The 24,633-nt window shown below is 42.0% G+C and overlaps 1 protein-coding gene across 6 annotated transcripts in view; it reads left to right on the top strand.

The window, feature by feature from the left end:
• Positions 1–157: 157 nt before the first annotated feature.
• The window catches only part of astn1 (astrotactin 1), a 286,126-nt gene continuing 261,650 nt past the window's right edge, over positions 158–24,633 (top strand). For 4 of the 6 annotated variants that reach the window (XM_083541649.1, XM_083541648.1, XM_083541646.1 and 1 more), the window contains exon 1: positions 158–1,717. In XM_083541649.1, coding sequence (XP_083397775.1) covers positions 1,435–1,717 — 283 coding nt within the window. In that variant the 5' untranslated portion in view covers positions 158–1,434. The remainder of the gene's footprint in view (positions 1,718–24,633) is intronic. The other 2 variants (XM_083541650.1, XM_083541647.1) reach the window with 1 other exon arrangement.

The following is a 24,633-nucleotide window of genomic DNA, read 5'->3' as shown; positions in this document are numbered from 1 at the left end:
CTTTCTTTCTTTCTTTCTTTCTTTCTTTCTTTCCTTCTTTCTTTCTTTCTTTCTTTCTTTCTTTCTTTCTTTCTTTCTTTCTTTTTTTCTTTCTTGATTATAATATAATTATGATGACCATAATATAGTTTGTCTCCATTGCATTACCAATTTCCTTTTTTCCCCAATAGTAAGATGAAAATAGAGGAAACTAAAAGTAATTGTTTTACCTATCTGAAATGCCCACAACATTGCTTTAAGGGGAAAAAAAAGCCTATGGCCAGTAATAACTTTCAAAGTGCTGTTAAGAAGGCAGGTGTAGTTTAAAAGTGGGGAGATAGATGCTTCTTTCTCCCCCTCTGACTGCCCTCACAGTTCAATTACAGTGCAGGTCAAATCTGGAATGAGTAGCGTGGCCTTTCATCCCAAAAAGTGCTTCACAGTTTGTTAAAGCCTTGCTGCAGTGTTGGAAGCAGATCAAGGTTTCACAACGAGATCATTGTCTTGCACCTGCTCTCCGAGCCTTGCACCTGCTGTTTACCTCGAAAAGCCACTTTCTTCTTCTTCCACTTCTACAAGTGGAGAGGTAAACACCTAGAGCTGTTACTTTTAGTTCAGATCTGTCATGTTGCCCCTCCACACACGTGCACACAGACACACACACACACACACACACACACACACACACACACACACACACACTACCTTGCTTTTACATGGTTAAAATATTTGTGACAAATATATGTACATGACGTTTAAAAATTCGCCCCTAAGCCTGTTGGAGTATTGCTGTTCATCTAATATTCAGAGATGGAACCATGATGCCTAAGGCATAGCACTGGAATACAAATTGCTAACAGAGTACTGGGCGGCCATCATAAAATTTTTATATTCATCCCCTTATTCATTTATCTTCAAATAAGTGCTACATGCTGATCAGGAAAGAGGGAATACAACGTGCATGATACGCCAATCCTTTATATCATAGTGTGCGCACCATGCGCGCGCGCACACACGCGCGCACGCACTTAGACAAGTAATAATTTAGAAGCGACAATCCATCCATTCCGTTGGTAAAAAAAAATAAAGGATTAAATGCATTTTTTATAACACTGCACCCTGTGATTTGTGCATCGATTAATAGACATGCAAGTAGTGCTAAGTAGGCCTATTTTGGTCAGGCACATCCTCCGCGTGCACACTGCACGGACAGACGAGCGCTCGTGGAGAGGCTGAGTAACCGGGTGTGAGGTTGATGCTGCTCCAGAGCCTCAGCGCTATAAACCGACATTCATCCCTCAAGCGAAGCGCTGCTGTGCATCTCGGTTTGTCTTTGGAACGGAATCCTGCGTATTCTTTTCTTTCTTTCCTATTCCTCCTCCTTTTCGTCCTCCTCCTCCTACGTCTTCTCCTCTGCCTGTGATAGATAGAAAGCCGCAAGGAAAAAAAATAAACATGGCTGCGCACTCGCGTGCTCTCGCCGTCCTCCTCATCCTCGGCTTCGTCGCGGCGTCTCGCGCGCTGACCGGCGACGACGATCCGTCCCAGGACGCCGAGTGCAAGACGAAGAGCGTGACCGTGTCGGCGCTGCCGTTCCTCCGCGAGAATGACTTGAGCATCATGCACAGCCCGTCGGCCTCTGAGCCCAAGCTGCTGTTCTCCGTGCGCAACGACTTCCCCGGCGATGTGGCGGTGGTGGACGACCTGGAAAACACAGAGCTGCCCTTCTTCGTGCTCGGTAACGTTTTATTCCTCTCGATCTTACTGTCGCTTTTTTTCCCCAATTCTTCCTTTTTGCTTTGATGCAATAGGGAAATAATAAAATGTCTAAACGCAGGCCTTTTTGTTTTGAGAAAGAAGAGTAGCATCCTTCCCGCAGGCCTTCCCCTCTTATACATTTCCACCGAAATCTTTAACATAACTTCCGTGTTCTTCTATGAAATGTCCCAGTGTAATACAGAGTCATGTTTTCGGTTGCTCCAGCTGTCAGAGACGTGTGTTTTGTTGCAGAAGAGACTCACTTTATCACTGAGTTGGCTTGTTGTTTACAATACACCAGCAGAAAAAAAAAAGATTTCAGGCTCATACAGTACACAAAGCCCTTGTGCATATAAAGGCTTTCTTCTGGTGCACGAGGAAGTAACATCTAAAATTATATCGGCATATGCCTGTGCATTTGTTCTTCCTTGCTGACGTACACTGAGCATGTAATAATATATAGATTTTCTCAATGATGCTGGATTTATAGGGCAGTTTGTTCATCATCATCATTCAGTTGTATTTTTCCTGTTAATTGACCACAACCTGTGTAAGTGCCCAAATGCCTTGATTTAGGAATCATACCATTTATTCCACCTACTGCTCATAACTCATAGGCCAGAGCCATTACCTAATTTAGTATGAAGGCATTTAAGAGCAAGTGTGAGAAGATGGTTGTTATTGACTCTAATTGAAATGCAGCAGTGAGTGGACTTGGACAGCATGTGGATTGAGGAGCGTGTTGGCCGCTGTCCATGGTGCTGATATTTCACTCTTGTGTTTCTGTCTGACTTTTTCAAGTCTTCCACATACGTTACTGAGCAAGAACTACGAGGATGGATTTGGAGTGTAAGTAATATAAACAGTCTGCTACAATGGCTTAGGACTGCAGTTTGCATGAACAGTTCTGCATTTAAACACCCATCACTGAACAGTACACCTCAACAATGATACATTTATAACAGTCTGTACCACCTAGGTGAGGATAGGTTCCGTTTTGAGTCTGGTTACTCTCAAGGTTTTTTTACTTGAGAGCATCTCGAGGAGTTTTTTCTTGCCTTGGCTTAATCATTAGGGATAAGCTAATAGGCACTAAACTTATAGATTCAAATTGTATAGCCTCTTTTTCTACATAAAGCTGCTTTGAGATAATGTCAATTGTTAAAAGCACTCTACATATAAAGTGATTTTGACTGATTTGAATAGGAGACTGCTCACTGTTCACAAAGCTGATTGGAGATGATGTTATGTGTTTTTGATACATTTTCCCTTTCATAACTTCAAGGCACCCTAGTCTCATCTGTACATTCTACTAATAATATTTGTTAAATTTTTTTGTTGTTGTTATTTGTTTAAAGAAGTAAATGCGAAACTTAGGAATATGATGGTGACATGCATTCAGGTTTGTTTTGTCATTTAAGATTACACATGCTAACAACATTGCACATGTAGTGGAATTAACCCTACAGTAGAGTCTTGGTCAAATATACATTAGAATCCAGTTGCATAAGCCAGATTTCTTTTCAGTATGCTTAATATGATGTGCTCAGGAACCCACCATTAGTTTGAACAAATTTCTTAAAAGTGCATCTCACTCAGGCTTATAAGTTATGTTTCATAGCAACAAACTTACTCATTCAATTGCGTAAACAGAACTAAACACAAAAACTCAGCTTTTTACTGGTAATAAAACCGACAAATACAGAATTAAAAGCTACTGCAAAGCAAGTAGTTTGGCTTCAAATACAAAAGAAACCAGGATGTGATTAGCACAGTCGGCCTTGGAAGCAACTCCTATCTTCATGTCACATCAACCTTGTGTGGTTACCGCCTGACAGTGACAAACACTTGATTTCAAGTCAAACATTGAGAGTAAAGAAAAGCTAGTTAAACCCAGATTGTCAGAAGGAATTCATAGCTCACATACTGTACTTAAGTAATTTTTTCGTGAAATGCATACATGCATAAAAGCAAGTTATATGAAGGCAGCTAGATGCAGAACACCAAGCTTTTCACAGAGCTTACTTGTTTATAAATGAACAAAGTTTCAATTTCAAAACACTGAATGAACTTTAACAAGACGAAAAACAAGTTGGTGTGTCTTTTCAGCAACGCGTAGACCTGGGAGATTAGACTGGCTTGAAAAACTGAAGCCGTGCTCACTTTGCTTAAAAACTGTAATTGTGAGAGACATCGTGTTTCTGCCAAGATCTGCTTGTCCTCCCTAGCCTTGAGTTCCCAGGATAGTCTCTGGATCCTCTAAGACCCTGTTCAAGATCAGGAGGTTGATTAAATGATTGAAAACATTTCTGCTCTATTACACTTTTCAGAGTTTTCATATCAAAATCTATTTGTCATGCAAAACCTAGGAGAAGTCAGACTCTGAGAGTCTGACTCATGTTTAAATAATAGAGTTGGGCAAATAAATAGTGGGAGTGTTACTGCATAATAACTGCAGAGTAAATATGTAATCACAATATGTGCATAATTTACACATTGTTCACAATATGAGACTACAGTATATTAACATGCAAGAGAGTAATTCGACAAGGTTCTTATTGCTCCTATTTCACCTACAATAATACACCACTTAATAACACATTCTTTAATATACCCTTAATAGTTTTTTGAATTTTAAATAACCTCTACAAACCATCAGAAGTGTAATTGCGGCATACATTTAGACTCGTTTTGTTATTTACAATCACACACATGAGTGTTTAAATATACCAGCAGACTGGTTTGAAAAATGTCAAATCTGATCTGATACTGCTCCTTCATTTTAGGCCGCTAGTCTAAATCAGACTTGCATCCTTTTTTTACTATCTAGTACCTGACCCCAGATAGAGAGGGCAAGAAACAGGATGTAAGAGCTTGCTGATAATATTGTCTACTCTGAAGTGTGTGCTTGTTAACTGCACATGGTGCTGAGATTGTACCCTGAACATCTTGTCATTCATCCTGTGCTGTAAAAAGAATAATCTGTGAAGAATGTACAGTTATATATGTATAACTCTAGATATTCGCTACAGGAGGCAGGTTTGTAGAAGTTTGGAATGTTCCTGCTTGCACCACTCTCCCCGTGAGTTAGGTGGTGAAAGATGTTGGGTCTGGTGGTTTTGCTTGGCAGTACCATGGCTGTGACAAGGTTGTCATTTTCGAGCTGCCTGAACAGGTCTGAAGCGGAAATAATGAATGGTGTTAACTTAGACTTGCTCTTGTTGAAAAGGGAAGAAACAGACACATACACACAGGAGTCTGGGGACCGTAATGTGTGTTTCTTATGTCATTGCTGTTGTGGGATGTTGTTGTGGTGAGCTTGTCGTAGAGAGATTCGCCGGCAGTGTGTGATGAGTACATCCAACATGTTTTTTTTTTGTAACTTTTGGGGCTGGTGACTATTTGGACAATAGATATTATTATTTAGTACATCAAAATATCTGTAGGGAAAAATGGTTTGATATTTTTTTTAGGAGCCTGGTACACAACAACCACAACAACCACATTTTGTACATTATTCTTAAGTTAATAAAAAATTTACCAAACATTTTTTTTGAGTGGTGGATTGCAAGGATCTTACTGGTGTAGCTGAAAGATTAGTTTTTCATTAAGCTATCATAAAATTTCATTGTTCATTTTTAGTAAGCACTTTATCTTGGTCCGGGTCCCATTGAGTCAGAAACTCTGTAACCCTGAGTGTGATGTGAGAATACACCTTGCTGTTTCACCACAGGACACCATGCACACACCTAGGGGCAATTAATTGCAGCTAATTCACCTACAGCTACGATATTGGGAGCTAAGTGTGAATTGAAATACCCAGAGTAAACCCACATGGACATGGGGAGAACAAACACAAAAACTCCACACAGTCTGTATCCTTAACTCAGGATTGGAATGTCCCTGGTTTAATCCTGAGCTCAGGATACTGCCTGTGAGGAGTTTCTATGCATGGAGCTACAAGGGGACAAAATTACCCAATGCACCACCATCATTTCTATTATCATGTGTATAATGAGAATATTATATTTAATTTTGATGCAGTTTAAAAATATACATTCAAGCAGATACTGTGAAACATATTAAAATCACATAACCAACCAAATAACATCACTGAGCTAATAGTCATGATTTCTAATTAAAAGTAAAAGCTGAGCCTGATGTTATGTAGAATACACCTGCGATTCACTCGAAATGAAAAACCCACCAGGACACCAACGTTTTAATGAAAAACTACACAAGGGACGTGCATGCAAACTGATGCTGCATATTCACTGATATTGGAAAGGATGAAGAGATGCATATTTAGAACTAGATTCCCAGCATCTACTAAAAATCAGCAGTGCCTTTCTCCTGCTATTATAGGGATGTAACTGCAGTTTCCATTTTTCCTATATTCAGTCTGTCTCATACAAATACACCTGTCTGCTATAGTGACTTCTGAGGGTCATTATATGCTGTAATGGTATTTCAAATGTCTTTTGAAATGTTACTTATACATTCCTTAACACATTAAACTCCAATATACAAATCCTTGAAAAAGAAGCACAAAACAGTGTGTATATCTCTGAGTGTGACCTGAGGTTGTGTTTCTGTATTAATAAACATTTTGCCTCCCTATTGCTCTAATACAAGCTACATTGTTGGCTAATATGGTTATAAAGGTCTTGGTAGATGCAGCTGAATTCTGATGTTCATTTACCGTTAAAATGTCAAAATAAATAGGGGTCACCACAGCGGATCATCCGTCTCCCTACACCCTGTCCTCTACATCTGCCTTTTTCAAACCAACTACCTGCATGTCTTCCCTCACCACCGCCATAAACCTTCTCTTTGGCCTTCCTTTTTTCCTCCTTCCTGGCTGAGCTTCATCCTCAGCATTCTGCTACCGATAATATATATATATTTATAAAGTTTTTTTTTATTATTCTTCTACTTAAACTTTTTTTTTCCTTTTTAAAAATCAATGTCAAATCATATATGATTTTGTGAATCGAACAATGGTCTAAAGGTCTTGTTTTTTTTCTATTTTGAATGAGGTTGTCTTTTATTTTTCTACTGTGAAGGTGCTACTCTGAGCTCTGACCTGATTTATGGCTAAGATAAATTATATGGACAATGGTTTGTGGACACCTGACCATTCGTATGTTTTGAACATCCCATTCCAAATTCCACCTCCACTTATCTGGGAAGATGCACATTTCACTATATGTTGGAGTGTGCTTGTGAAGATTTGTGTTAATTCAGCCACAGTTGTTAGTAAAGTCAGGTGCTGATGTAGGGTGAGGAGGTCTGGGGTGCAGTCAGTGCTCCAATTAATCTCATAGGTGTTCAGTAGGGTTGAGGTCAGAGCTCTTAAACAGACCACTCTAGATCCACTACACTCTAACCCATGTAAGCCATATTTTCATGGCGTTTGCTTTGTGCAAAGGGGCGTTGTCATGCTGGAACAGATTTGGGTCTTGTAGTTCAAGTGAAGGGAAAATGTAATGCTGCTGCATACAAAGACATCCCCTTGTGTGCCTCCAACTTTCTGGTGAAAGTTTGGGAAAAAAGCAAATATGGCTGGAAAACTCAGGTGTCACAATTCATTTGTCCAGATAGTGTATGATGCCACTATATACAATGGAATATAAATGGTTCTTCTGCATAGACTTCTGTATTACTTTGTATACTGTGTAGAGAATAGAAAGAAAAAATATAGATTGATGTTCTAATAATACAAATGTAAATATTTTAATCTGTAACATTTTTAATTCCATATGGCATTAATTATCAAGATCGATCAATATAGAAAAAATGATGGCGACAGGTTTGTTGGCTATATCACCCAGCTCTTATTACTAATCATATTCTGACTGTCAGGATACCTGTTATTACAGGTCTGTATAAATAACAGCAAACTCCTTCTTCTTCTTCTTTCGGCTGCTCCCATTAGGGGTCGCCACAGCGGATCATCCGTCTCCACACCACCCTGTCCTCTACATCTGCCTCTTTCACACCAACTACCTGCATGTCTTCCCTCACCACATCCATGAACCTCCTCCTTGGCCTTCCTCTTTTCCTCCTACCTGGTGGCTCCATCTTCAGAATTTTTCTACCAATATAATTCATGTCCCTTCTCTGCACATGTCCAAACCATCTCAATCTCACCTCCCTCACCTTGTCACCAAAACATCCTACATGTGCTGTCCCTCTAATAAACTCATTTCTAATCTTGTCCATCCTCGTCACTCCCAACGAAAACCTTAACATCTTCAGCTCTGCTACCTCCAGCTCCACCTCCTGTCTTTTACTCAATGCCACTGTCTCTAATCCATACAATATCGCAGGTCTCACCACAGTCCTATAAACTTTCCCTTTCATTCTTGCAGATACCCTACTATCACAAATCACTCCTGTCACTCTTCTCCACCCACTCCACCCTGCCTGCACACTTTTCTTTACTTCTCTAACACACTCTCCATTACTTTGCACTGTTGACCCCAGGTACCTGAACTCCTCCACCTTCTCCACCTCTTCTCCCTGCAACCGCATCACTCCACTGCCCTCCCTCTCATTCACACACATGTACTCTGTCTTACTCCTACTGACTTTCATTCCCCTTCTCTCCAGCGCATATATCCACCTCTCCAGGCTCTTCTCAACCTGCTCTCTACTCTCACCACAAATCACAATATCATCTGCAAACATCATAGTCCAGGGAGACTCCTGTCTGACCTCGTCCGTCAACCTGTCCATCACCACTGCAAACAGGAAAGGGCTCAGGGCCGATCCTTGATGCAGTCCAACCTTCACCCTGAACCAGTCTGTCGTACCTACTGCACACTTCACTGCCGTCACACTGTCCTCATACATGTCCTGCACCACCCTATACTTCTCTGACACACCTGACTTCCTCATACAATACCACAACTCCTCTCTCGGCACCCTGTCGTACGCTTTCTCTAAATCCACAAATACACAATGCAGTTTCTTCTGTCCTTCTCTATACTTCTCCATCAACATCCTCAAAGCAAATAAGGCATCTGTGGTGCTCTTCCTTGGCATGAAACCATACTGTTGCTCACAGATGGTCACCTCTTCTCTCAGCCTGGCTTCCACTATTCTTTCCCATAACTTCATGGTGTGACTGATCAACTTAATTCCCCTGTAGTTACTGCAGGTCTCCCTTATGCTTAAAGATCGGTACCAGCACACTCCTTCTCCATTCCTCAGGCATCCTCTCCCCTTCCAGAATCCTGTTAAACAATCTGGTTAAAAACGCCACTGCCATCTCTCCTAAACATCTCCACGCTTCTACCGGTATGTCATCTGGTCCAACCGACTTTCCATTCTTCATCCTCTTAATCGCTGCTCTCACTTCCTCCTTACTAATCCTATCTACATCCTGCTTCACCAACTCCACATCCTCCAACCTTCTCTCTCTCTGATTTTCCTCATTAATCAGCTGCTCAAAATACTCCCTCCATCTTCTCAACACACTCTCCTCACTAGTCAACACATTTCCCTCTCCATCCTTTATTGCTCTAACTTGCAGTACATCCTTCCCAGCTCGATCCCTCTGCCTGGCCAATCGGTATAAATTCTTTTCTCCTTCCTTAGTGTCCAACCTATTTTACAGCTCCTCATATGCCTTTTCCTTGGCTTTCGCCACATCCCTTTTTACCTGCTGCCGCATCTCCTTGTACTCCTGCCTACTTTTCTCATCACTCTGTCGATCCCACTTCTGTTTTGCCAACCTCTTTCCCCTAATGCTCTCCTGCACTTCCTCATTCCACCACCATGTCTCCTTGTCTTGCTTTCTATTTCCAGATGTCACACCAAGTACTTTTCTAGCTGCCTCCCTCATCACTCCTGCAGTAGTTGCCCAATCATCCGGCACCTCTTCACCACCACCAAGCCCCTGTCTGACCCCTTCCCTGAACCTCACACTACAGTCTTCCTCCTTCAGTTTCCACCATCTTATTCTTCTTTCAATCCTTACTTTCCTCCTCTTCTTCTTCGCCTCCAAAACCATCCTACAGACCACCATCCGATGCTGTCTAGCTACACTGTCCCCCGCCAACACCTTACAGTCTCCAATCTCCTTCAGGTTGCATCTCCTACACAGAAGATAATCCACCTGTGTGCACCTTCCTCCACTCTTATACGTCACCCTATGATCCTCCTGCTTCTTAAAATACGTGTTCACCACTGCCATTTTCATCCTTTTAGCAAAATCTACCACCATCTGCCCTTCCACATTCCTCTCCTTAAAACCATACCTACCCATCACCTCCTCATCACCTCTGTTCTCTTCACCTACATGCCCATTAAAGTCTGCCCCAATCACCAATCGTTCTTTCCTAGGTACACCATCTACCACTTTATCTAATTCACTCCAGAATCTTTCCTTCTCCTCCATCTCACAGCCAACTTGTGGAGCATAGGCACTGATGACATTTATCATTATCCCTTCAACTTCCACCTTCACGATCATCACCCTATCAGAAACTCTCTTCACCTCCACTACACTCTTACTGTACTCTTCCTTCAGAATCACCCCTACACCATTTCTCCTCCCATCCACACCATGATAAAACAGTTTAAACCCACCTCCAATGTTCTTGGCCTTACTCCCTTTCCACTTGGTCTCCTGAACACACAGCATATCAACCTTTCTCCTCTCCATCATATCAGCTACCTCTCTCCCTTTACCCGTCATAGTACCAACATTTAAAGTACCAACCCGAACCTCTACTCTCCTACACTGCTCCTTTTCCTGCCGTCTCTGTAGACGTCTTCCTCCTCTCCTTCTCCTCCTTCGGCCAACAGTAGCCCAATTTCCACCGGTACCCTGTCGGCTAACGATACCTGTGGCGGCCGTTGTTAACCCGGGCCTCGACCGATCCGGTATGAAATTCTCATTTGTGATCCGCATATTTGATTTGGCACATGTTTTACGCTGGATGCCCTTCCTAACGCAACCCTCCCCATTTACCCGGGCTTGGGACCGGCACTAAGAGTGCACTGGCTTGTGCCCCCCTAATGGCTGGGTTATAAATAACAGCAAACTAAATATATAAAATGTTTTTTTATACGACCTAATAAAAAGAAATGAATAACAAGGTATTTAGTCAGCAAGTGTTTTTACATAGGTGACACAGATCACATTGACACATTGACACAGATCAGATGATAGATCAGTGGAGATGATGACAAGGCTTATATTTAAATGCCAAAAGAGAAATTATTTTCTCAGGTGATGAGACAGAGACTGATGTGGATGATGCTGATGATCTGATAAATTCAAACTCATTTCCTGTTGCAAACCTTTAATGTTTATGTCCGTCTTTGACTCCATAGGTAAATTTAATTTTAAATGTTGTGTTAGATGGATTTATCAGAGGAATTCAAATACAGTACTCTCATTCTACTCTTTGAAATAATCAATAAATATTGAGACATGGGAAGGCAGCCACCACATTTTCTTGAGCTGCTGCTGATCACATGGCAGCCTAACGCACTTAGAGGATCAGCCCATTTTCTCATGCTTGGGCACACAGATGTCCATGACTGTTTAGCATCATTGTGAGTGACATGGGGGAGAAAGTATGCCATGTATCCCTCCAAGCAGAACATCTTAGCTCTCTGGGCTCGCAGCCATGAATGAATGTGTCATTACCAGGCTTCAAAATAGGATCTGCGACATTTACACCACAAATATCTTTATCATGTGTAAATGAGCTTGCATGTTTGTATATAATTAAGGGGCGGATCTACGGTGGTATGGGGTGGCATCTGACACCCTAAAAAAAAAGCATCATCACCACATCTGCCACCCCTAGCAATAGTATTTCTTAGTATAAAATATAAATGTATTAAGTTTCCTCAACTGATTTACAGCAACTGCACTTCAATGTGATTCCATAAAAAATAAAAAATAAATATACCTGTAAATACTGGCAAGAAATTAAAGCATTGTCTAAACAAATGACTCCTATGAACTGCTTCATTTTAATTAATCAACACATTCAATGCAACTAGCCTTATCTTTAATCACCGATCACAAACAAATTCATCTATCCGGCTCTTTTAACAAGTCGAAGTAAAACACGTCATCCCATCTCGTTTAATTTATGTCTTTCCAATCAAAATATCAGGTTCAGGCAAAGTCAAACACACATCCGTCTTTATTACATTTTTATAGACCAATGTAAAAATTGTGCTCCAATGTATACACCGAATATGAATATCATTCCTGGAATCCATAAGTACCATGCAAGGATGCTTGCATCATTCTTACCCCTTATAATCCTCATACCATCCCCTTGCCACCCCATAATGAATTTTCTACATCCTGTTATACTTGGAGAAAGGAGTTGGCAACAAAGTATAGAAAAGTTAAGAAAGTACATAAGTATGTGCCCCCTCAAAGGTGCAGAAGAACTAAATATTGTCGTCCCTTGATGTATTACTTTTTAAAGTTGTGTTATTTAAGGAACAAAGTGAAAATCTGCTTCATGGCATCAGTAATGTTTTCGCATGAATGGAAAACCATGAGAAGTTTTAATCATGATTGTTGCCTCAGGTGTTTGTACTTCCTGTCCTGCTCTGTGTAGCCTTGTTCTGTTATTATTAATGCAGTTTACAGAGCAGCCACAAGTATTTGAACAAGCTATTTTTAATTAGGCACATTAGCGTAATTGGTTCAGCAGTTAACACTCACACATGTGCGCACTCACACGCGCACACACACACACACACACACACACACACACACACACACACACACACACACACACACACACACACACAAATATATACACAATCATCCAAAATGAAACCCAGTCAAGTCCAGGTTAGAGTCTCTATTATAGTTTATTACTTATATTACATATTCCATTATGGAAAATTGTTTTACACAACCAGACGATTTTTAATTCACTTTACCAACTAACGAACAGCACACTCACCAAAACACAGCTTCTTGTGGCTGTCTATTATTTTTAACAGCTCTTTTTATTTAGTTTTTGTCACAAAACAAGCAATAAAGCATGAGATTAATGGAGTGGATCCGTCCTCCTCATCTCTTTCTTGGCGTTCAGGCTCACTAGGTTAGTTTGTTGGAACTGCAGCAAGGAATTGAGAAAGAAAGCACAAAGAGAGGCTGTGTGGCAGTCAGTGGTTGCCATAGTAACAGGAGCCGGTGCTTAGATGAGGGCTACAAGAGAAATGACGTTATGCATTCCGCTTTAGGAGAAGTGCGATATGTAGAGAAGAGCAGATGCACCGCTTACTGCAGTGGTGGGCTTCACAGAACTGACATGTCCCTGCTGACCTGCAACTTTTACATATTCTTATTGCAGGTACCTTAAATTCCCCTCTCTTGGACCACCCCTTCATAAAGCCCATGTGGATGTCTGTATAAGATACTCACCAAATGTTTTCTGCCTTCTGCTAATGAAACGTAGCCACACAATCCCTGAAGTAGAACAGACTCAGAAAAGGCTGGAATTATGCCTACAGATGCAATTCTCAAACTTTGTTAATATGGCTTTGTGAGACCTGTAGTTCTTGTGCATGTGCTGTGTAACATAAAAGCTCGGTGAGGGAAATCGACTATAAACATCATCATTATTACTTCATAATGGAAGCAGCTTAATAATACTATCTTTAATAGTTTAATGAGGCCTGTTATGTTTAATTACGTTAAATGATTTAATACCATTTTGTACTTTGGGATTCTTAATGAAACAAACCCTTACAAATGAGCTGCCCAATATATAAAAAACTTTATCCAGCTCAGGTTTAGGCAAAAAAAATTTGCATGCATCTTACCTGCTTCATCATCATCATCATCATTATCATCATCATCATCTTTGTGAATAATTTTCTGTCATTGCATTGCATATAAAAGTTAAATTCTATTTGATTCCTTTTTTATTTGTATAGCGCTTTCAACAAATTGTATCAAAGCAGCTTTAAACAGATTCACACACAAGTTTAATACTTATAATTTGTTTCTTATTATTGTAAGTTTATCCCTAATGAGGGAGCCACTGGTGACTGTGGCAATAAGAGAAACCATTCTCATCTGGCTGGCACCAAATGTCCATTCATTACAGTTCCATCATTAAGGTGTACTGTTTAGCGATGAGCGCTTAAACGCAGAACTGTTTGTACAAATTTCAGTTCTGAGCCATTGTGGCAGACTATCGATATTACTTAAAGTCCAGAGCCATCCAAGTTTTTGAAATGTTACTCAATGCTATGAATGCCATGTTTTGTACCAGTGAGATTGCTATGCTCACAACTACTATCATGCTGTTCAAACATATTGGAAAACATTTAAATAACTTTTCATAGGAGCATTCACACAAGATATTTGGTATATTTGGTAACTGATTGTACTTTTGCACACATACCAAAGTAAACCCCTATTGATTGAATACATTTCACAGATTACTTCCAAGGTCAAATTGTTTGTTTTTTATTACATATACAACAAACTAAATCTATTCTTCAGACTTTTTTACTGGTAGCTACTACTGAGCGAATCATCCAAAAACCTTTGTAGTTTATCTACAGGAAACAGAATGGAGTAGTTTTACCTCTCGCTTTTCTAGTCCGAGTCATTTGCTCTTTTTTCACGTGAATCCCATAGAAGCTATGCAACGCATTACACAGAGTCTTCTGGTCCGAGTTGTGCATTCAGTTACTGTAAATAAATTATTGGAACTATAGTCAAACTCATATACTGTATATAGTCTTGTTGGGGTATCTGATTATTGAAAATAAAATAAAAAATGTTTGGATCAAAGGAATGAAATGAACTTAATGTCTCAAAAATAAAACATTCATTTTCATGGATGAACTTCAAAGAACCAAGTCACTAAAATTATCCAATCTTCCCATCATTAATCAATATAGGGTGCTGCTTTTAAACTCTAGGCTCCACCTTTTATGGTAAGATTCTTGTCCTTCATTAGTCTCTTTTTCAGCCACATTATGATTGACAGCAGTTAATGTATATGCAAAAGTTGATATCTATCAAAATGTAAAAACAATAAATAATTAAAAACACAAAAATGTTGTATTCTAATTATTATTAGTAGAAGTAGTAGTAGTTTTATATAACTTGATATGCATCCTGTATAATTTCAGAACCTTGTTTTTTGGCGTTAGTTGCTAAAATATGTTACAAAGAAGATATACTCTACACATGCACGAACACACACAAACGCACACATACGCAAGCGCGCACACATATATACACAATCATCAAACATCAAACCCACTGAAGCCCAGGTTAGAGACTCTAACTGCAAGATAACAGTAACTGACAGTAAAATGACCGTAACGGCAATCCTTTATTGTTGCAAGGATGTCCATGTAAAAGAAAACCACCTGTTAATTACAATACAATACAACACAATACGCTTTCTCTCACAGCTATTGGCCCTGCTGTTCCTGAGGCAGGCGGCATCAAATGTCGTGAGGCTCGCAGGCGGATTTGGCAGAGGGCTTGGAGACGGGCTTGTCCCTCCCATACAGCCTGTGCCGTATGAGGAGCTTCTGGAGGTAGTGACTCGTACTGCTGTCCAAGCTCGAATTGGCTTGGCCAGATAAGAAGCAGAAGCAACGGCCACCTAGTATGCTGGATGAACACTTTCTTTGTCCTACAGCACTATCTCCTCACCAGGGTCTGCCTTTTTTCCCTGATCTGCACATTGAGGTGTCCAAATCCTAGAACAGCCAATATGCGGCCTGCCTCTCCACCCCACATGTCTCGCAGTATGCAAACGTAGTGGGGATAAAAGAGCGCGGTTATGGGGCGATGATTCGGGTTAAAAAGACACTGGCTGGCTATCTCTCCTCGAGTGCAGCATCGTCCCGGCTCTGCCCACCGAGCCGTTGAGATCGACTTCGTCTCTGATGGGCAAGGCTTATGCGGCAGCGGGTCAGGCTGTGGGTTGCCTCCACACCAAGGCTGTGTTGCAGGCATACCAGGCTGACCTGCTGCGGGAGATAGATGAGGGCGTGGCCTTTTTGCGATACCTTTCTTGTCTCTCCCAAGTGCTGCTTGGCGGGTGCAGCCCCAGCCCGGTGTGACTGGGCACTGCGAAGCCCAATAAAACAAAGTGGCTCTGGTCCTGGAACAAGAAGTGCTCACTCTTTTAAGGAAGAAGGCCATCGAGGTAGTCCCTCCTTTAGACAGACCGTCCAGGTTCTACAGCCGGCACTTTGTGGCTCCCAATAAGGATGGGCAGTTGTGTCCTTTTAGATCTTTGCTCCTTGAACTGCTCACTAATGAGGCTCAGGTTCATGATTCTCACCCTCAAGTAGGTCGTGTCTCAGATCAGGAAAGGTTTGTCACAATAGATCTAAAGGAAACATAGTTCCACATATCTATCTTTCCAGCTCACTCTGGGTTCCTAAGGTTTGCTTTCGGGGGCAAAGCTTCACAAAGTGTATGAATGGGTTTCTGACCCCGCTGAGAGCACATTTTGAACCATATCGACGGCTGGTTGATATTAGCTCAATCAGAGCTACTGGCAGTCCAGCATTGAGAGGTCGGTCTCACTTGTATAAAGGAGCTGGGGTTAAGACTAAATGCCAAGAAGAGCGTGCTTTCTCCAATACAGAGAACCATCTTCTTAGGCGTAGTGTGGGACTCGACCGTCATGCGGGCACAGCTGTCTCCTGCTTGGATCGAGTCTATTCTCACAGCAGCCAAGAAAGTAAAAGAAGGCCAGTCACTCATTGTGAAGCAGTTCCAGAGTCTGCTTGTGCTCATTGCAGCAGCATCTAATGTGATTCCACATGGCCTCCTACACATGAGACCCCTCCCATTAGTGGCTCAGAGACAGAGGGTTCTCCAGCAGGGCAACCCACTCTGCACCATCAACGTCTCGCGGTGACCCCTTTGGGAGCTCCTTGTCATCACGTAATGCTAACAACGGATGCTTCCATTAGGGGGTAGGGATTGGTCATGAGTGGCCCCTCCGCCCTAGTTCGGTGAAGCAGGATCCATTTCACTTGGCATATAAACTGTGCTGGCTGTGCTTCTGGCCCTGATGCACTTTCTCCCAGACCTGAGTGATCACCATGTGCTGGTCTGTATGGACAACACATCAGTGGTCTCTTATATCAATCATCAGGGGGGTCTGAGATCTTGCCCCTATACAGGCTGGCATGGCAGATCTTCGTGTGGTCTCAGGGAAGGCTGCTCTCATTAAGGGCTGCTTACATCTCTGAGTACATAAATCAGTATCATAAATTTGTTTGCGACTCAAGGGACGTCAGATGTGGCCGAGGCCAATTGGACCCAGGACACGATCCAGAGTGCCTGTGTGGAACTTGCCCATTGTGCTGCAGGCTGGAGTTTGACACTCTTTATTGAGCATTATCAAAAGCACATTATAGATGTGCTCTGTATGCTCTGTCAAAACATAATTTTTTTTTTTGTACACTTCAAAATCCAGAACGCTGACTGACTGGATGCAAACTCCTAAGAACTCGTTAGATCGACCCCCTTTGTATTCATAGCACATCACTGAATTCACATCTAATTCTTCTTTTCTGTAATTGGTCTCTAGACTTTTGACCTTTTCAGGTAGTTACACTGCTAAATACTTTTATTTACCTAGAAGTGAATCAAATAACTTCCCAATCTGCCTTACAATATAGTAAATGTTGAAATGTTTCATCAGTGTATGCAAATAAACTGAGTTGAGCGGCCTTACAGAATGATAATTTCTGATTTCTTTGTCTTTTGATGTCTTTTGATGTCTGATGTCTTTTGTTTGTTAATGTGATACAGTAACATTGCTATTTTCAAAGACTGCCATAAGGCTTTTGACTACAGAGACTTTTCATGTACTAAAAAAGCGTGTATAGTTAAATGTTATTATAATTGTGTAGTGGAGGATTGCTTAAATTACATTGTATACAGAGAAGGCATGTGCATCTCCATAACTAAGGATGATGTAATAGCCAATAATAAGATCCATTAAAGATACATATGAAGCAGCTACCGATGCGATGTGATACGATTCACGCCTATTACGACGCAGCGCGATATGATTTCAATTTGATTAAACACAAATCGATTCAATGGAAAACGTTGTGATTGAAAAAACATAATGCTATGGATTTAGTATGGTACAGATAGTTTGCTTTTATTACTGTTCAGACAGGCAGCAAATTATAAATGTACTTAAATCTGCCTTCTGACTTCAAACACATGGCCTTTTCACAAACAGGCCTTTGTAGTGTAGTACTTTACCTGTTCTGTCTCCAGGAAAATGCAGCTCTACCTCTGCCATGTAAATCTGTATTCGATATGACTCTCAGGACACGCCTCGGTCTCCATAGTGTTGTGATTCATCATATTCACATAGCAGCAGTGGTACTGAGAGAACACGCTTAAGAAAGAAATCTACATATAAAATATTGGTCACAAATTATTAGTCACTTTCTAAATAATAAAAGTATAGCACATCTACTAATAATTATATATGACAAGATTGTTATATAGAAAAAATTTTACAAATGGCAACTTGTATCTGATGAACACTTTTTTAATTCGATGCATCACATTTTTTATCAGTGAGACTTGCCTGACTTTGTCACTGTTGTGAAAAACAAGTGAAAATGCCGAAACCCTCAAAGGCAAATGCTTTGGAGTTTTGTTTAGGGAAGATTGATGTCATTCTGGGGTTGATGAAAGGGTGAGTATATGAGGATAAGTGCAGTAGCCCTTTGCCCAAAAGTGCCCAGCCCGTGCTCATATCTGTATGCACCTTCATGTGGGTCCGTTGAGGGCCGACACAGAAGAAGCAAACATAGTCTTCTTGTGCAAATGCTCTGCAAAGACAGCATGTGCTGCATTAAGAGCCGGTGGCAATAATGTATGGCTCCCCATGAACCATTACCTGCCTAGAATTCCTCAGGCATAGAGAAGAAAACAGTGAGATTGATTGCCGCTGTCACAATCAAGGAAAGAGAAAATGGCAAAATACAATGCCAGGCACTGAGCTCTTTTGTGCGAATAAAATTGTAAGTTAGCTGATAGGATTGTGCTATTATGTATAATTGTTTACAAGGGTGAGTCACATTTCACATTTGACCGCCAATCTTTTTGCACTGATTTTGCACTTTTGTTCTAATCACGGTTTCAAAGAAGTAAACAGATTTTAACCATCCACAAAATATTTTAGAAACTTGTAATTATTCGTAGTTAGCAAGTATCTTTTGTCGTGATGTGTTTTTGTTTTGGGTGAAAACCCAAACTAATTCTTTAGGCAGTTTCTCCTTTTTTTGGATGAAGTAAACTGTTGAAGGTGGCAAAGGTTGTGCTGCCTGGAAGTCTTTCAAAGCTTGCCACACTCTCTAAACCATAATAGACTAAAGATGATGGTTTACAGTGTGACTGAATGTCTCACAAAATCCAAGAGATAAAAGTAATGAATGTCATGGTGCTTTGTTCTGTTCTGTTCTGTTCTGTTTTTTTTTTTTTTTTTTTTTTTTTTGTGATATGTTCCTGTATTCCTTTTCAAGGGACTTAATAGATCGGGTTTTTTTAGCTCTTTTGTACCAAATCCTGCCGAATTGAAATAGTAGACTTTGCCATTTTTGAGACAGGCCATTTCAAAAGTGAATCGCAGCGAAATAGAAAGTGCCTGAGATGGATCAGGAGCTGAGTGGGAGACATGCTTCTGAGTGATGACTTTTGAGTGATACTCAGACAAGGCATGATAGGAGTGTTCGGATTTAATGGCAAATCAGGAACACAGTGTCCTTTTTATTGAAGTTTTTAAAAGATCATCAGTCTTTCCCGTTATATATTCACTGTTTATGACTTTTTTGCTGCTGCCTCTGTGGTCTCTCAAAGAAAGGCTGGTGTATCTTCCTGCACTCCTACGTCTCCATTTCTACCTGCTTTCCATTTTAGCCGCTTGAATGGAATTCATCTCTTTCCCTCCATCGTGCCGAGCTGCTCCTAGAAAGCTGAGATAATACGATGGTGTGGTAAACTCGTGGCCCTGCTGGAAACTGAGATGGCTTCAGAGGGCTTAATGGACGGTTTTACAATGCCAGTATTACTTTTGGGTCATCCACGGAGAACACAGTTCATGTGGGCTGAACTAATAGCACAGTATGTGGTGTTTCCATATTTTTGCTTTGATGCTGACTATAAAAATGTCTAGATAAGCTCTGACCTCCAGTGCATGCGGTTAGGCTGCAACAAAGACTAATTCTTCTTATTCTTTTGACTATTTTAGGATAATTCATTTTGTGTTTATTCACTATTCCATTTGCAATAGCTATAGCTGTCTGAAAGTGTTTAACATGTTTACTGCTTTTATATTGTCAACAATTTAGTCTTAATCACATACTAAACATGCCATTTTTATAAAAAAAAAAGACGCATCATTGATACTGATTGATAGGTCATCTCTTCCTCATTGCAATCATTCAGAGTTCAGTCTGTGCTATACATGCTGTTTATTAGATGCTGTTAAACATGTGGGTGGATAGAAATGAAAATTAGGGAGCAAAAATAAATAAATCCACATCCAGAATGATGTATTAACACTATTTGGCATTAATATTCCCTTATTTATATACTTGTTTGTTTGTATGCTTGTATATTTTCTGACACATATTTGAAGTTTTTTTTTAATTTAACACATTGATGTTAACTATATAATTTTCTCCTGCTAGTCAACCATATGTGACAGATTTTTGTTTGCTGGAAATAAACACAAAATATTCTGCATTTAACATTTCTGGGGTTAAGGAAGGTGGTGCTTCAAGGCGTTGTCAGTATTTTGATTTTGCAGGGCTTTCAAAACACTGGTGCAAATCATATCAGGTTTATTATCATTCATGCTCTTTTTGGCATAGGTTAAGTGGCAACTAATGCATGTTTTTCTAGACATTCTAATTAGAATACATGGAACCGGACATCTTGGCAGTGTTAGAATAAGTAAGGACTACTGGAAGCCCCGAATCAGTTTGTTTATTGTGTACATACAGTACATTTACAGGAGTTTATATGACGTATCTGTGTAACTGATTATGGATGAGAACAGACCTGCACACCACCATACATGGTGAATAAAAAAACATAAGCAGCACTAGTGCTGCCCCTGGTGGACTTATTTATGTATTACATTCTACCCAGAAATACACACTCACTGTATGCACTTCTAACTTGTCTTTTTTGTTGTTGTTGTTGATCAAGTGTTGAAAATCCATGTCTATGAATTTTCCAAATTGACTTACTCAATTATGTGGACTGAATAGGATGGGAGCATTTAAATTCACTCTGCCTCTGCCTAGGATCCATTAGGGCAGCACATTATAATGGTGGTGGGAGGAATACATTTGTGAGGAATTTCTATGGGAATAACTCTATTAGACAGTTATAAATAAAGACCTGTTTATTTTAAGGAATGCAAGTTTTTTTATTTATTTCATGACTGTGCAATAAAATGGTCTGCATGGTAAAGCCTTGAAACCACATCACAATATTTTTCTTACTTTATTCTTAAAACGTTATAATTAAATATGAGCCAAATTATTTGACCTAGATTTTTGCAGCAGGCACTCAGTGATCCAAAATGGAAGGAATGAAGCATAAATAAGATCCAAGCGAGGAAACGGGACAGCCTATGAAAGGAAACATGGAACATGAGTTAAAGGTCTGTCCTCAAGGTCAGGCCCAAAGCAGAAACCCTAATATCGCTTTGTGATTTGTTCACTTTCTCCTGACATTCTTTTACATGCGTTTAGTGGACAATCTTATCAGGCGAATTTACCACTTACATTTTTTCAAGGCATTATTTAAATATTCCCACCATCACACACAGATGCAGGGAAAATGTGAAGTTTGGTTCACTTGTGTCCCGGCATAAATGATTTAGCAGTGTAGCCACTTGAAAAGGTCAGAATCTAGAAACAAATTATAGAAAAGGTGAATTAGATATTAATTGTGTGGTAACAAGAAAATGGCATGACATGAATAATGAAAAAAAAAATTGCATTCATGCACACTGAGCACATCACAAAGGGAATACTGTGGTTTTAAATCGGTTTAAATGTCTCGCTTGGTGTGCTGGTGGATCCGAGGTGTTAAAAGAAGCATTAAAAGCATTGAAAGAAGATGCTGTGGCAAACAGAACTAATTTATAAGTCACCTTTAAACCTCTATAAAAGCACACAGTAGTCTTTAAACATCTTTTATGGGATAAATCCAGTGGTCTATCCTCGGTTTATTTGTTTTCTATCGCAGTTGAATGATTAGTTTTAGCTTTCATTCATTAAAAGACCTAATATGTTTATAATATTAGTTTTTTTTCTAATCAATCCCAATGATATGAAACAATTCTAGATTGCTTGTGTAATTGTCAGGCACAAGAACTCGCAGGAAACCGGAGGTTGAATGTACAAGAAACGTGTTTACTTAAGTCACTCAAGAAATGAAAGAGCAAAGCAGAACAACACGCAGGCATGAACTAAAACACAAAAGAAATACAGAAAACAAAAGAAACGTCCAACACACATGAAGCGTGATGTAAACACAAAGGGTGAGAGAGTCCACAATGTTCGTAGGCCTAAGCTGTAGAACGGACGGTGAGACTGTGAACGACTGGGGTTTATATATGGTGGTGACTGATGTGACCCAGGTGATGATGATTAGTAATCAGGTGAGCTGCTAGGGTGGATATGAGGGTTAGGAGAAGGCGTGGCTGGTGGATCCCTGACAGTACCCCCTCCCCCAGAGGCGGCTCCTGAAGCCCTGACCCTGCGCCGCGGCCGACCCCGACCCCGGGGGGCAGGACGCAACGGATGAGCGGCGTGGTACTCCTCCAGGAGCGCAGGGTCCAGTACGTCCCGCCGCGCCACCCACGACCGTTCCTCGGGGCCGTAACCCTCCCAGTCCACGAGATACTCCAGGCTGCTGCCCCGACGCCGTGAGTTCAGTATCTCTCTCACCGAGTAGACCGAGGGCTGCTCCAACACCTCCGGTGGCGGGGGTGCAATTTCCCTGGGTCGCAGTGTGTCCACGGGGGTGTAAGGTTTGAGGAGCGACACATGAAAGGTGGGGTGAATCCGGTACCGCGGTGGGAGTACTAGCCGGTAAGCTGCCTCGTTGACCTGCCTCTCGATCTGAAATGGCCCGATGTACCGGGGGCTCAGCTTCCTGCAAGGAAGCCGCAGTCGCAGATCCCGAGTGGACAGCCAGACCCAGTCTCCGGGCCTGTACTGGGGGGCCTCCCTTCTGCGTGCGTCAGCATGACGCTGGGTTTCTCTGGTTGTCCGGCGCAGTTGGGTGTGTGCAGCCTCCCACGTCCTAACACTCTCCCGGAACCAGTGGTCCACTGCAGGTACATTGGCGGGCTCGTCGGTCCAAGGAAACAGCGGGGGCTGAAACCCTAACACACACTGAAAAGGCGTGAGTCCTGTTGTATCCTGGCGCAATGAATTCTGGGCGTACTCCGCCCAGGGCAAGAACCGACTCCACTCCTCCTGATCCTGGTGGCAGTATGACCGTAGGTACCTTCCCAGGTCTTGGATCCTCCGTTCGGTTTGGCCATTCGACTGGGGGTGATACCCAGATGACAGGTTGACCGCGATCCCCAGTAGCCGAAAGAATGCTCTCCAGACATGTGAGGTGAATTGGGGACCTCGGTCAGACACCACTTCCTCCGGAAGGCCAAAGTTGCGGAAGACGTGATGGAAGAGGGCTTCTGCCGTATCCAGGGCTGTGGGGAGGCCTTGTAGGGGAACAAAGCGGCAGGCTTTAGAGAACCGATCGACGACCACTAGGATGCATGTATAACCCCCCGAGCGAGGAAGGTCAGTGACGAAGTCCACGCCGATGTGCGACCATGGTCGTTGTGGAATAGGCAGGGGGATGAGTTTACCCACTGGCAGATGCCGGGGGGTCTTTGACATGGCGCAGGTGTTGCAGCCCCGGACGAACTCCGCCACCGTATTGCTCATCCTGGGCCACCAGTAACGTCCCTGAACCAGACGTAGGGTTTGTTTCCGACCCGGGTGCCCCGAGCCTGGGTTTTCGTGAACAGACCTGAGCAGGGTCTGTCGGCATTCTTGTGGCACATAGGTTCGGTTTCCGGGGCAACCAGGGGGCGCGGGTTCCCTCCGTGTGGCCGCGCGAATATCCCCGTCCATGTCCCACACAATGGGACTCAAAATGAGCGTGGGAGGCAAGATCGGTCCTGACTCGACGGGTTCTTCAGGCCCATAGACCCTGGAGAGCGAATCAGCCTTGCCGTTCTTTGACCCTGGCCGATATGTGATGCTAAAGTTGAACCTGGTGAAGAAGAGAGCCCAACGCGCCTGACGGGGGTTTAGACGCTTGGCCTCGCGGAGGTACTGGAGATTCTTGTGGTCGGTGATGACTATGAAAGGATGAGCGGCCCCCTCCAGCCAGTGTCTCCACTCTTCCAGGGCCAGCTTGATGGCCAGGAGTTCCCGGTTACCTATGTCGTAGTTCTGTTCAGCGGAGGATAACTTCTTTGAGTAGTAAGCACAGGGATGGAGCCGCGGGGGGTTCCCTGAACGCTGGGAGAGGGCGGCCCCTACTCCCGTGGAGGATGCATCCACCTCGACGACGAACGGGAGCTGAGGGTCAGGGTGACGAAGAACTGGGGCGGTACAGAACCTCTTGCGTAGTTCCCCGAAAGCCTTCTGTGCCTCCGGGGTCCAGGAAAGGACCTTGGCCTTACCACGCAATAGTGATGTGAGCGGGGCGGTAACCAGGCTGAAACCTCCTATGAACCGGCGGTAGAAGTTAGCGAACCCTAGAAACCTTTGGAGCTCCTTGATCGTGGTGGGGGCCGGCCAATCTCGTACGGCCATCACTTTTCTCTCATC

This window comes from Silurus aristotelis (assembly GCF_946808225.1).
Source record: "Silurus aristotelis genome assembly, chromosome: 5".
NCBI classification, from domain to species: Eukaryota; Metazoa; Chordata; class Actinopteri; order Siluriformes; family Siluridae; genus Silurus; species Silurus aristotelis.
The sequence above is the reverse complement of the archived record's forward strand: the minus strand, read 5'-3'. Positions and strand labels throughout refer to the sequence as shown.